A 15,119-nucleotide genomic window follows, 5' to 3' on the forward strand; every position below is an offset into this window, starting at 1 on the left:
TGTGTTATTTATTCCCAGTGTAGAACACACGTGGGGCGTCACAACACCAATACGTTCTCCAGCTGTTTACGTCACTCTGCAGTTTTAATAATCAGGATTGATTACAAAAAAAAAAAAAAAACTAAAACAAGAAAATCTAATATTTTGAAATATATTCGTATGTATGCTAGAAAAATATTAATAAAATTGCATGCCAAAGGAAATGTTGTATTAAGTTATAATGCATAACCGCATGTTTAATTATTGTATTTTGCTGACCTCTACTGGATGTCAGTAGGAATTACACTCAGTTTGTCAAATGTACAACAGTACAGCAACATCAGTGCTTGTTGACAGTTAAATGCGTTGTTCTACAGGCTCAACATTGGAAGGAGTAATTTTGGGATAAAATAGATTATATTGAGAATAATTAGCAAAAACGTTAAAGGAGCTAAAGGTGACCAATATAAAATAATAATAATAAAAAACACTATACATAAGTTACATCACTACCAAAACTCTCTTTAACTACTGAAGCTTATTATGTGATTTCACCCTAGACGTGGATGTTGGTAGCATATTTATATTTCCTAATCTTTAATTTGATGCATTAAATTGAAGTGTATCCAATTGCAGTGTATTAGGCCTACTATACATATTATCAATCAATATTATATATATATATATATATATATATATATATATATATATATATATATATATATATATATATATATATATATATATAGTTCCATATCAATGAGATTCCCCACTTTTTTGTCAACATGAAATAACCCTCTGTAACTCAGGCTGAGTGTGATCCATGTGCGGTTTATTAAAACACAGCAAGTTCAGAGTACAGACCAGCGTGGGTCGAATAACCAGGGCAACCAACAATATCAGAGGCAGTAAACGTGGTATAACAGGCAGAGGACCTGGGCAGGCAGGCAGCAAACAGCAATAGAAATGTAAATATCAATGTTTTTGATCAAATTAAAACTCTGAAGGCCATCCACTGACGTTGGTGGCATTATATGATTGGTTTACATGACATTACTCTTTCTCCAAAGGTAGAGCCGGTTGGTATCTCCAATCTAGACGTATCAGGGGGAATTCGGCTATTCAGAATATAACATTCTAATTGAAATCTGCTCAAATGAACGAAATGACTTAAATAAACATTCCTTCATTTTGCTTAATGAGATTCAAAGATCTAAGTCAGTCTGGAGCCCTGATTTAGTATTTTATATATGTAATTAATTCATCATCTACATAATCGGAGGTGAGTTTCCCTCCCTCCAGGACATCTATACCAGGCGGTGTGTGAAAAAAGCTTGGAGGATCATCAGAGACTCCAGCCGCCTGAGCCATGGGCTGTTCTCACTGCTACCATCAGGCAGGCGGTATCGCAGCATCAGGACCCGCACCAGCCGACTCCATGATAGCTTCTTCCCCCAAGCAATCAGACTTTTGAACTCTTGATCTCCCACGATCAAAGTACATCAGCACTACACTTTATTAATCTTATTATCTCACACTGGACTGTCATAAATTATATTCTCTCTTAACAACACACTGGCAACTGACTATCAACCAACAGCCTGAATGTCAATACAGTACAATGCAACCTACTGAACATTCTATATATTCTATATATACTTTTTTATTGTATAATGCGTATTCTATATTGTGTGTATTGTATACTGTACATTGTATGTTATTATTTGTATATTGTGTTATGTGTAATTATGTGTATATTAGACTTTAAATTGTGTTGTAAATCTGATGTTTATTGGTATATGTCTCATCACTGTCACGACTACTATGTTGCTCGGAACTGCATCCAAGAATTTCACACACTATTGCACTTGTGTACATGGTTGTGTGACAATAAAAGTGATTTGATTTGATTTGAATTTAGATAACTTTGTAGACATCTGTTTTCACTTTGATATTAAGGGATTTTTCTGTTAATTATTGTCATAAAAACCACATTTAATCTACTTTGATTCTGTGCTGTAAGACATGAAAACTTCTTAGGAAGATAAATACTTTATAATTTATAGGCACTGTACCATTTGTAACTGACAATATTGTCTTTCAGGTCACCTATTTTGGACTGGCAGGGGGTCTGTATGACTGTAAAAGAAACTGTCTGGAGAATAATGCCAAAACTAATGACGAACCAACTGGCGAAGCAAATTAACTGGCGCGGAGTGAATGGGAAGTATGGCTTTGAACCACTTGCCATTAAAGATGTTGTCCTCAGTAAGTTTTATTTGTGTATCATAGTGTTAATTCATTTTCATCGTTATAGGAAACACATTTACGCTTTCTTGCTGAGAGTTAGATGAGAAGACTGATAACACTGTCATGTCTATATGCAAGATATGAAGCTGGAACCAGGTGATGGTTAACTTAGTGCAGCATAAAGTAATAATACATTTTTAAATAATAATAATAATAAAAACAATTTAGTAATGAAAAAGAACCAAGAAGAGTATCAGTAAAGAACCGTATAAGGCATATCAATAAAATAAAGATACAATTCTAACAATATACACAGCTCTTTAATAAAGTAAAAGTATTTCTTATCAGATTATTTGGTTAATCAATATAATAATCGTCGAATTTGATTACTAAAATAGCTGTAAGCTGTACCCATTTACAGGCTGTGATACTTGCCAAAGTACTGACCATGCAGGGTGCCCAAATTGTTGTTATGGGCCTTTTTCTTTTTTGTCATTTTGAAACTATAAAATATGTCAATTGAATTAATTTAAAATTAAATCTACAACACAATAAAGTCTGCAAAAAGTGAAGGGGTCTGGATACTTTCTCAAATGACTATAACCCTGTAGTTTTTTCCCATCTTTTCCAGTCTTTATGCTAAGTTAGGATAACCAGCTTCATGTTTGAACAGGCAAACTTGTGCCATATTCACCTGATTGATCAGTTCTTTTTCTTTCTTTCTTTCTTTTCTTTTTTTTTTTTTTTAAGAATCTGTGCGAAGAAATGCAAATACTGCCAGTGCGTCAGACGGAGACATTGAAAAGTTCATAAAAAGATGGCTGCAGCTTGCATCTGACAGAGATGGGGGAAGAAGAGAGCGGGCCCTAAAGCAAGCAAATTCTTTCTAAGGTATGTTCCAAATGTTGTTACCATTTACCAGAGTTACCATTCATGTCTTCAGTATGAGATTTCTGAGATCTATCTGACTAACTAACCATATGTGTCATTGTCTGTGCCCCCTCTTATCTCTCTCTTTCTGTCAATCTGTCTCTCTTTTAGGGTACACTTCCTTGAGGAGGGTCCTGAGGTTTCCTAGTTTTTTTGTTTTGCATTTGTTCATGCCACTTTTTGCTAGTTCATATAAAGCTGTATGTTAATGTTTGGGTTCAAATAAATTCTCATATTTCTTATATTATCATGGTGTCATTTTACTTGGGGAAAAGGAGCACATATGGATGTTATAGGGTAATACATGGGGTATAGATGGGGATGCCATGAAAAAAAGAGGGTGAAAGGGCTAAACCCTCAATCCTTGTAAACTTGACATATTTTCAAAATTCTTAAGGTCAATATAAACTAATTTGTTTAAGCTTATAGTCCCCCTCCACTCCAGTTTGTTTGTTTATTGTTTCTTCATATAGATGTTTAAGCTGATGTAATGACGTATGTTCAGTGTTGCCAGAAGGCTCTGAGCTCACCTAAAATCTGAGTTTAAGGCATGTATCTGTGAGGAGGATTTGACTGTCACAAATAGTTTAGAGCCAATCACGGTAAAGCATAACACCTACAGTACACAAGCGTGAAACTTAAAGCCTCCACATTTAAAGCCTCCAAAGCCTCAGAAACACTGAGAATGGATTTGACATTCAAAAAAGCTTCCATTCTGCAGTTCAACTTTTGAAATGAAAAATATTTGCATATTAAGTTTGGTTACACTTTATTTTAAGGTGTCATTGTTACAGTGTAATATACATTTATGTATTGAGTAATATTAATTAACAACATGTACTTACTATAGGGTTAAGGTTAGGAATACGTTTTTTTTTTTTAAGAAGGTGGAAGTAGATGCCATCTTAAGGATTTTATTAAGGTAATAGAATGTCGTTTTGTGGAAAAACATTAGAGAAATATTATTCAAAGCTCTTTTTTTATACAAAAACTGGAAGGAGTCTTTATTAAACAACATGCATTTTAGTAGTTTTTGGTAACCAATTCATTACAAGAAAAGTTACACTGAACACAAACGTTTTTTCAATTCTGTTTAGATTAAGTGCAAGTATATACTTAATTTAGCAAACAAGCTAATATTGCTCTGGCAAAATGTCTTTTGTTGTTCTTATTAAATAGATGTAGTTTTGTATTTCATATAGATTTCTCTTTGGGACTCAGACTCGGGCCAGTACCGGCTAAGTGTACAATTTTTTTCAGTGTCGGCTCAGTTTTAGCACCCGCACTCGGGCCAGTGTACTTGGGCTGATTCTGGGGCGTCATTCATTGCCGTGTTTCACAAGAGTCTGGCAACCGCATGTGGGCCGAGTTATTTCTTCTGGCCTGCCGGATCTGGGCCATACTGAGGACACGTGACTTTGAATGTAAAGTCTGGCATCAACTCACAATCTTTATCTAAAATAAAAGGGTAGCATTTTTTGAGAATGCAGCGGACCTCAAAGCAAATGACATTGACCAATGTCAATGAAGACATGGATTTATCCACTGGAGTCTTATGGATTAATTTTATGCTGCATTTATGTGCTTTTTGGACCTTCAAAGTTCTGGCCAAAGCTGCAATATTCTTCTAAAAATATTCATTTGTGTTCAGCAGAAAAAAGAAAGTCATAAACATCTGGGATGAGGGTGAGTAAATGTTTTTAAAAAAAAATTTTTTTGTGAAATATCCCTTTGATTCACAATCATCTCCATTTGTGTGGACCAGAATTGTATGGGTTAGACTTGCAATCGTTATCCTATAGTTATACTATACATAATAATTATAATTATAATTAATTATATTTATTTATCACACATTATACGTTTTGCACATATACAGTGAAATTCTTTTTTTTTCACATCCCAGCTAAGCTGGGGTCAGAGTGCAGGGTCAGCCATGATACAGTGCCCCTGGAGCAGTTAGGGTCAAGGGCCTTGCTCAAGGGCCCAACAGTGGCATCTTGGCGGTGCTGGGGCTTGAACCCCCGACCTTCTGCATTATTCTACAGAAACATACTTATGATGTAGGCCTTTAATAAACGTAAAATAAACTACTTTATTTGATTTTATTTATAGGACCTCATTCATTCATTCAGTAGGCTGCTGATCAACGTGATAATTACAGTATTAAACAGCAGAGGGCGCCACACACCCCTGCATCATACATATTTTGGAGTCAGATAAATCCTCTGAAGTCCTCCCTTGAATGATCTAATCATTCATTAGGTGCACTAATTTCTGTTTATAGGTGTTTGAACAGAATTTAGGACAAAACAAAGAAAAACATTAATATCAATTGATTGTGCACATGGATGCACGAATGAATACTGTAGAATATGAAAGTAAAATCTGGCCACAACAATATTTTTCCCCACATTCCTCCCTCAGACCAAGAAACATTGTCTAAACCAATTTATAGCTCCAGGAATAAATTGAGTGGACTGTTAAATCGAAAAATACTGAAACGCTGAACTATAGCTCGGTTCTATAATATTTGTTTCACTTATGTTAAAAGTGGATCCTTCTGCCATGACAATTTTTTCCAAAGTGACCACATGAACTAATGCGTTCAGACAGCTCTGATTTTTAACAAACACCCATACTGCCATTCATATATATATATATATATATATATATATATATATATATATATATATATATATATATATATATATAAACATAGAAATGAATCAGTCACAAATGTATTTAGTATTATTTGCTTTATTTACTCCTGTATACACTAATTCACCAGTCTTTTTCCAATAGTGTGAATACCTTCTTCTGTTTGTTTCTTGTTTCATTTATCTGCAATAGATTTCAAGCATTTGATCAAAATAAAAAAATAAAAAATAAATAAATAAATAATAATGATAATAATAATTTAAACACTGCCAACTGCCAAAATCTAGATTACGTAGCATTTCGGCATGCTAATTATATCAACTGTGAGTTGATGACTTACTTTTACATCTATCTGTATCGGTCTTATTTTGCAAAAACATTATGCCTGACCCATGTATTCTGTATGCGTCCTAAACCTACTTCTGTTTCCAGCACCCATGCTGTCACTACTAGACCATAAAACCAGTGACGTCAAAGAATGATTTTAAACCCGCCCATTCAACTTCCACCGAGATTTTGATCCCTCCGCAAGAAAATAGTCCCACATTTATCGAATTCAGAGATTAATTATAAAACGTCTGCGGATAGAGAAAACAGCTGTTGGCTTTTCACAGAAGTCGCTGAGTTTTACAATAAATTCACGAGCTTAAAGAAGCAACTGAATCCACAAACAACCGTGTTTGCGTTTGGCGGGAAAATATTACTGGCGCAGTCATACGTCACTGTGCGCTGCTTCAGCTCGCGGGAGCAACAGAACTTATTCATCCTGCCACTGTCACGCGCACTATCAGTCTGTCCAGCGTCCGAGAGGGAGAAGAGTGCGTTGCGTGAATTACAGTTTACATCACTGTGCATTTGACCGCGACTCTGAATCCACTTATGCTGCAAAATACCGGAGTAAACGGTTGGATTGTACTTTTTGCTCCTTGTTTTTTTCGCATCTTTTCATTGCGTTGAGTCTCCCACTCAACCATTCTGAAACTGCTTTTGTACATACACGGTAAGCATCCAGCATTTTCACTACGATTGTGCATGGATATTGTAGACTTAAAATGCAGCGTGCATTAGTGTTTATTTTAGTGGACATATGATAGACTTGCTGTTTGTTTTTTGTTTTTTTGTTGTTTTTTTTTTTTGGAAGTTTGCATTTACATAGTCTGCTACGGTTTAGGTTAGTCGCTGTTCAGTCAGTGAATGCACAAGGATCAGGGGTGCGTTTAAGTGTTTTGGTAGTAACACCGGCTCTGAGGGTTTAGTCGCTCCCATTTTTACACATGTTGTCATTTAGTTGCATAAGTTGGCTGCTTGGGTTGTCAGGTGCCTATATGACGGTATTGTAGATGCTCCCCAAATCTATTTCAACAAATTTTAACGGAATACATGTTACTGACAACATATACACTTTGTTAGTAGGTTAGGTTATACATTGGTTTTTCAGCGTTTAATTGAACGCTGCATGACATTCAAGTATTTGCATTTTTTATGTCTTCACTAGTATCAAAATTGGCATTCGTTATAATATATATATATATATATATATATATATATATATATATATATATATATATATATATATTTATTTATTTATTTATTTATTTCCTCTCTAGTGTCAAAATGCCGGCGAGTGCGAGTTTGGCGTATAAAAACTACGATTACGACTACGACTCCATCCAGCCCTATTTCTACTTCGACAACGACGACGAGGATTTCTACCAGCAGCAGGGACAGACTCAGCCTCCTGCGCCGAGCGAGGACATTTGGAAGAAATTCGAGTTGCTGCCCACACCGCCGCTCTCGCCCAGCCGAAGACAGTCGCTCTCCACCGCCGACCAGCTGGAGATGGTCAGCGAGTTCCTCGGAGACGACGTGGTCAACCAGAGCTTCATCTGCGACGCTCACTCCTCCCAGTCCTTTATCAAGTCCATCATCATCCAGGATTGCATGTGGAGCGGCTTTTCCGCCGCTGCCAAGTTGGAGAAAGTGGTTTCTGAGAGACTGGCATCCCTGCACGCTGCGAGGAAGGAATTGATGGCTGACAGTACGGATAGCAGCTCGAATCGACTCAGTGCAAGTTATTTGCAGGATCTGAGCACATCTGCATCAGAATGCATCGATCCTTCGGTGGTCTTCCCATATCCTCTTACTGAGTCCCCCAAAGCCAGCAAGGTTGCCCCAACACAGCCCATGCTGGTATTGGATACCCCGCCTAACAGCTCCAGCAGCAGTGGGAGTGATTCAGGTATGTTGTGAGCTAATATGCATTATTAACTTTATGTTGATAATTTAGACCTGCTTTATGAAATGCATGATCTTGAAGTATTTAGTTAGCAAATGCATGAACAAGTGGTTTAGGCATGCTAACAAAATGTAAATCCTCACCCTAAAGTGTTATCTATGACCTTTACTGTGCTGATCACGGGACTTTATCCTCTCCCCCTGTGCCCTTGATGGCACGGATAGAAAGCGTGCAATTTTGCAATGGGCAATCATTGCAAGTGGTAGTTGCATAAGCTCTCTCCACCCCCCTGTTTGACCCCCAGCCACTAGACAAGTCAGAAATGTAGGAAAGGCTGCAATGTTCAAATATCAGCTGAGAGGAAAGTGGGCGGGGACCGGAATGCAGAGATTCCCCACCCTACCCTATTAAATTTCAACAGCTCTTCAGTTTGGAGATTTAAATGACCTGTAATTAAATGCATTTCTTTTTCATTTGATTGCAGAAGATGATGATGAGGAGGAGGAGGAGGAGGAAGAAGAAGAGGAGGAGGAAGAAATTGATGTGGTGACAGTGGAAAAGCGGCACAGAAGGAGTGAGACTGAGGTGTCAGAATCAAGGTACCCCAGTCCCCTGGTGTTAAAGCGCTGTCACGTCTCCACCCACCAGCACAACTACGCTGCCCACCCCTCTACGCGGCATGACCAGCCCGCAGTCAAGAGGCTACGACTGGAGTCCAGCACGGTTATCAGTAACAGCAACAGGCATGGGAAGCAGCGCAAGTGTACAAGTCCCCGGACATCAGATTCGGAGGACAACGATAAACGCAGGACTCACAATGTGCTGGAGCGCCAGCGCAGAAACGAACTCAAACTCAGCTTTTTCGCACTACGGGATGAAATCCCTGAGGTTGCAAATAATGAGAAAGCCGCCAAAGTGGTGATCCTAAAGAAAGCGACAGAGTGCATCTACAGCATGCAGATGGATGAACGGAGGCTGCTGTCTATCAAAGAACAGCTGAGGCGAAAGAGTGAACAGTTAAAACACAGGCTTCAACAGCTGCGGAGTTCACATTAATGCATCTGTCGCAAAGTGAAAAGACTTTTAAGAAATGTTTTCTTTGCCCCTGCTTTTTTATGCAAGTTAAAGACTGTTGCTGTGTATAGTTGTGATGTTGCATGTCCAATGCATTTTTTTTTCCTTTTGAATATTGTCAATTTTTTCCATGTTTGAAACTGCCACAGTTTAAAATTTAAGGTGGTTAAATAAATCATTTGTATTTAAGTCATTTATTTTTATTAATAAAATGAGAAAATATGGGGCTGCACAAACCCTAAAGTAAAATTTGTTTTGTATGGTTTTTGTATATAATGAATTAATATTTCTTAAGAAAGGTATTTTTGGATCTGTATCAGCTACGTGTTCTCATCAACCATATTCTGTTTCACTATATGGTTTTTCCATGTTTTCACATTTCTTAATCATAAATGCATTTCTTTCTTAAGTTGACTCTGGTCTCCGTGTTTTGCTCTCTTTGCGATGAACTCCTCATAATACACACCTACACAAGGTCCTATTGACTTGGGTGGTTTAAATTCAAAGAAATTTGAATATTTACCTCTTTGCTAGCCAGATTTCATACTCTATTCAACCCTATTTGCAATGTCAATGATAATTATTTCAGGGATTCTTCCAGTCATAAAGGTCAGCTTAGCCAACTTTTCACCTGTCTAAAAATGCAATCTGCATTTGCTTCAATGAAATCATCATAGTGCATGAATACTTATTCATGTATCACCAGTTATCTAGGAAACAGATGAACTCTTGAACTTGCCATTCAAATAAACATCAGTGCCCAAAAATGAGAGAAATGTAAAGTTTATTTAAGGACTGCTGCTTGGAAACCCAGTGAAGGGGATTTTGCCAGCAAGAGAAGCCAATTGCAGGTGATTCACCATGAAGTTATCCACACAGAGTGCAGAAATGGTGACTCACATGCCACAGTCATTAATCTAGCCTTGAATCTGGGTTCATGTGGCACATCGAGCATCTGTCATGGATGTGGCAAAGCTCTTCTAATGCACGTCTGAGCTGTTTGTTTACTAATCAGAAATAAGTGCAGCAAGTCTGCAGGTATGATTGCGGATATTATGTAGATCTGACTTATAAAGTGCAATTCAAAAGAATTCAGAGTTCCACGCCTATTTTAAAGCCTGTAATGATGTAGATGTATATTTAGGTGACATTTATGTCGATTCAAACGAATGGCACATCCCAGCTTCCGTAGACGACAATTCCTGCATCCTTCAAGGAGGACCGTGCTTGTCATAAGCATGGCTTTCCACGCATGCCCGCGAGCTTGAAAGTCTCAATGCTGAGCTCGATTAAAATCCACAAACTGGTGTTTGCAGACTGCTTTTACATTAATCTGTTTCCATACTATGCCGGCTGAACAATTGCTGTGATTTGTCTCCGACGTCTCTCTGCTCGGGCGCAATGACGTCACCGACTGTATCTGACTGTGTGGAGCGCGTGCTCTGAGCACATGGAAAAGCTCTCCAGACAAAGTGCCCAAAGAATAACTCCAAACCTGAAATGGAATACCTGCACAATAGAATTACATTTGAAGCAAAAGAGGTAGGTGTTTAATTATATTTCACTACAGTGCGTTATAACTCGTGTAACGTTTGTGTGTACAAATTACAGATATGTTTACCTAATTATTGATGGGTGAATATAATTGATGCTTTGACAATAGGACTCGTGTGCATGGTGTTTGATGAATATATATATTGAGATATAGATGGATATTCTGACGTTAGGGTTTTATAAATCATATTCACATTATGCAACAAGGAGTAAATTTTGTATGAGCCAAGTAATTAGTCTAACGCATGTCAGACTCTTAGAATAGAAAGAAAAATCAATTATGTATTATACTTTTACTAATAACGTTTTAAAGATAGCCAAAAGAAAAGCTAATCTGATCCCAGTTTTTGTTATATATTAAAGCTATTTCATGCCTACTGATTAGCTGAAATTTGACATTATTTATTATAGATCATTTATCTATACCATGAGTCAAATTACAGTTCATTAGGGTTAGGGTTATCTTTTCTATATTTAAAATAGTTAAACTTACTCTTGTACCAAACAGATATAAGAATACTTTGCCACATTTCACAATTGCACTTATTGCCTAATAAAAGATGAATAAATTGATCAAATGCTCTTTTAAAGACATCCGCAATGTGTTTGCTTGGATTGAAATTCCTTTTGTCTAGCATATATGTCTTTTCTAAAAGAGGACATGTGCAGCCATATTGCATGATACGCCCTAACTGTTTTAAACAAAAGGGTTCACTGCATTAAAATATTTTTCCCATTGGAACTTCAATGGCTGCATTGATTTAACTACTGTTAATGGTCCTTAAATATCCCTTGATTATGTATATTACAGTATCTGAGATTCGAGAAAAAGTTCTGCAATAACAAACTTCAATTTCAAATATGCAAACAAAGCATGCTTCTTCTGTAGCATTAGTCTGTAATGGTATAAGTGTTAGTACTATCTGCTTCTGAAAAGAACTAATTTAGCACTAATAGAGCATGCATTTATTTCCAACTTATGCGATCAGGAATAGGCAAATCAGCTTCTGTGTGCATGCACAGTCTGTGCTGTTCTGGTGTGCTGAATTGCAAAATCTTTGCAAACAAATCTATTTCAGTGATTATTATTTTTTCTTTTTTTCTTTTCATTAACACAACATGTATGGAGACACATTCTTAAGTTGACTAACAGGTGTATGTTGTCTTTGAAGGTGTGGCACCTCAGGACTGCACAGATTTGTCTGTACAGCTCAGACTGGTTCTGCATATTTTAGTCTGCGTATGAAAGCAAACTTTTGCGCGCAAGAGGACTTCTAAGTCTAGAATACACTTTATGTTCTGAGGTTTGGTTTCATTAGTATTTTATTAAAGCAAAAGTGTTTGGGGGTTGCTCATTAAGAAAAGTGCATGGTTTCCCTGGCCCATCCTTCTCTAGGGTCACATGGTTCATTTTGGCAATGACAGCACATGTCTGACTGAGGGAGGCAGACCACAAACTATTAAACAGTCAATGTCTCTCCAGGCCTCAGGGTTAGTCTGAGACAGAGGTATATCCTGAAATCATGGAATATTACATTTAACAGTGTAAATTGTTTTTGCAAGAAAGAGTTTGGCAAGAATATAAATGTACATTTAAAGGCAAAGTGGGTCTCAGTTATAGGCACATTAATGTGTCATTTAAATACCCTGTCTGGATGTCTGCATTGAACTCCCTTTAGCCATGTAGCGGATTAAAGACGACAGAGAACTGTTAGTTAGTGTTGCTTACTAAGACTATCATCTCATACAGTTACTATTGTTGATACTTGAACTAATCCGTAACTTTAAGTATTGAATTTTGATGCAGAACTCACACTTCAAATTGTGTGGCTTGTTGAGGAGAGGTGCTATTACTTTTCAGTGCAATCAGACTTTCGATTTTATCATGTATTTTAATTCATATTTTGGGATATTGCATAAAATTCTGGATGGAAACACCACGATGTGAATAATGTTTAAAAACTGTGCATTAAAAACGTATATGCTTGGATAATTGTTTTATTCGATAAGAAGAGATGTGCATAAATAAACTATGATGGAATCACATTTTCTGAATAAATTCCTATAGAATTCACATAGGAGTATAGATGTACATCAAAAACGTAATGTGACTATCAGCAAACCATGTGAATACATAATTCACTCAGAGAATATCATCAATATAATCGCATTGCATCTCAAATGTTGCTCTGGTTATTCTCAAATGTCAAAGCCTGTCATCAAAATGATTAGCTACTATTACCTCCCATAACTGTCTGACATGCTTTCACTTCCAGACATAAGGCGTCTGCCGCTGAATGCTAGCAAGCATGCAGTTTGTCAGAGCGTTTTGTCTGCACGCTCTAAACTGCAAGTAATTTATTACATTTTATAAAAGAGCCACAGTGGCTTTAACCTCCATTTTCATTTAAATTTTTTGCCAGTTTCTCCAGAAGTGACGATTTTGTTCTCTTAAACACATGGGATGGAAACGCTGGTTTGTATGCAAATACAAAACATTTTGTGACACGCCGCATAAAATTAAAATCGAAACATGACTATTGACGAAGGAACCTGAGCCAAATTTAGGTTCCACAATATCATAAACTACTTTTCCACCATTGGGATGAATGGTCCTGCGAAATCAGGAATGTACATAACAAACACATCAGTTATCGATGGTGTGAGAGGTCAACATTCAAATGTTCCAGTTTTTAGGAATGCTTTTTTCCTGGTTTTTACTCTGCTAAAGCACAGGAGAGACACGTCCCATGTCGCAAAAAAGAAAGCAAAGAGAAAAAGGTGAGAGGTTTACCATCATATGCTAATTTACTATCATATCCAGATTTGCTAAAAAACACATTTATTGTCAAAATATTAAATGAGTAATATATTGATTTATTCTGAGTTTTAATGAGCTATCTAGTGTAATCTACCTCCCTGACGAAAAAGGCGTGTCAAAAAAAATGTACTAGTTAAACCATCATGATAAAATCATAAAGATACACTAAACAAGAGACAGGCCACTTCTTTTTAAATGAATAGGAGAAACTGGAACGCCCAGCGGTCAATGGATGCAGAAAGGATGTCCTGCCTTACAGGTAAAAGAGCCAATCACCTTTTAGATACAGACATCGCCTGTCAATCAACTCGAATGTGCATGCGCATTAGCTCTACAAGCCTGGAAAATTTTGTTTTTTTAGCGTAATCTGAGGTAAAGAAGAAGAATTTATTATTCCAGTGTTGTCAGATTTTACTGCCGATTTGAAACATTTTCTTTGAACGTAACCGTGACCAACTGTTTTGGAGATTTTGGTGTTTCCTCATTGAAGTAGAAAGGAGCTACACTTTCATGACTGGAAATGGCTTCTCGGAAGCATTCCAAAGATGGCCTCCAGTGGACTGAATTGCTAGAAAGACTTTGACTAAAATGCGCACATTTTTATTAACTTTTATTATTTTCACCCAAATTTTAGCTAACTTGGCCAGCTGCCAAGAAACAACTGAGTTACCATGGTATTGGCAAATTGACAAAAGTGAGTCGCCACTTACGAAAACCAATTCACCGGCAGAGTTCAGAATGGTTAGCCGTGTTGGTAATCGCACCATGCCGAACCATGCTTAAGTGCAAATGCTACTGAAACCATTCCTCACTGTGCTCAGAAATGTTCGATTTGGTGGAAAAGCACTTATAGAGACTTGGGTGTGGGCTTTTTTGACTTTGGCCAGTAAGCAACCACTTAGCGACCACCCTAGAAAATGCACAGCAGCACCCTGGCAACCACCTACAACTGCCTAGCTTTGTGGCGGTGAATTTTGCACGAGCAACCATAACTCCGATATCCTTCAAAATCTATGTTGATCTACTTTGTGAACCATCTTTTTAAAAAAAAGAAAATAATAATAAATCTGATCTTTATTGAGACCCCAGTTTCGAGGAAACTAAGTCTATGGCTTTGTTCACACAGGCAGATTTTTTAAATTTTTTGGATGTCTTTATTATCTGACTCAAATATGTTTAGGTTTTTGTAGACTGAACAGGAAAAAAACTCAAAAAATCAGATTTTTACAAGCCTGATCCAAACCACATTTGTAGGTGGTTTGGAATCCGATAAAAATCATTTTCTTAATGCGTCTCAGTCTTTCAATGGCTACGTTCAGACTGCAGGCAAAAGTGACCCAAATCTGATTTTTTTGCTCATATGTGACTCAGGTCTGCTTTTTTCATAACACCACAAACCGCTTAGAATCTGATCTTTTCTGATTTGGGCCACTTCCATATGTGGTCTTAAATCCGATACAGGTCTGTTTTTTTGCAATGCGACCTCAGTCTGAAAAGTCATATCGGGATTCATGCGACTTTTACGTCACTCTACATCGACAGTCGTCACAGTTCTGCGCTCAGTGCGCTGGCAGGAGTCATTCCAAACATTTGCCATTCAAAGAACGGCAGTTC

The 15,119-nt window shown here is 37.2% G+C and overlaps 1 protein-coding gene and 1 long non-coding RNA gene across 4 annotated transcripts in view; both read left to right on the forward strand.

Annotated features, from left to right (window-relative positions):
- The first annotated feature begins 6,585 nt into the window (after window positions 1-6,585).
- Window positions 6,586-9,539, forward strand: LOC127431776 (transcriptional regulator Myc). Of its 2 annotated transcripts, none has more exons than XM_051682318.1 (3): window positions 6,586-6,820; window positions 7,428-8,059; window positions 8,541-9,539. In XM_051682318.1, the coding sequence occupies exons 2-3, from the start codon at window positions 7,435-7,437 to the stop codon at window positions 9,110-9,112; spliced, it is 1,197 nt and encodes a 398-aa protein (XP_051538278.1). In that variant the 5' UTR covers window positions 6,586-6,820; window positions 7,428-7,434; the 3' UTR covers window positions 9,113-9,539. The 2 variants fall into 2 exon arrangements, with proteins under 2 accessions (XP_051538278.1, XP_051538277.1); XM_051682317.1 differs by having other exon boundaries at window positions 6,679-6,820; window positions 8,544-9,539.
- An 836-nt stretch (window positions 9,540-10,375) lies between these two features.
- LOC127431793 (uncharacterized) overlaps window positions 10,376-15,119 on the forward strand; it is a 70,377-nt gene continuing 65,633 nt past the window's right edge. For both annotated transcript variants that reach the window (XR_007895652.1, XR_007895651.1), the window contains exon 1: window positions 10,376-10,672. This is a non-coding gene — a long non-coding RNA (uncharacterized LOC127431793). The remainder of the gene's footprint in view (window positions 10,673-15,119) is intronic.

The sequence above is a fragment of the Myxocyprinus asiaticus genome, chromosome 41, assembly GCF_019703515.2.
Source record: "Myxocyprinus asiaticus isolate MX2 ecotype Aquarium Trade chromosome 41, UBuf_Myxa_2, whole genome shotgun sequence".
NCBI classification, from domain to species: Eukaryota; Metazoa; Chordata; class Actinopteri; order Cypriniformes; family Catostomidae; genus Myxocyprinus; species Myxocyprinus asiaticus.

Excerpts from the sequence above, each read along its gene's own strand:
- LOC127431776 (XM_051682318.1), top strand. The coding sequence starts at position 7,435 with ATGCCGGCGAGTGCGAGTTTGGCGTATAAAAACTACGATTACGACTAC. Across the intron at positions 8,060-8,540 it reads CAGCAGTGGGAGTGATTCAG|AAGATGATGATGAGGAGGAG; the intron begins GTATGTTGTGAG and ends ATTTGATTGCAG.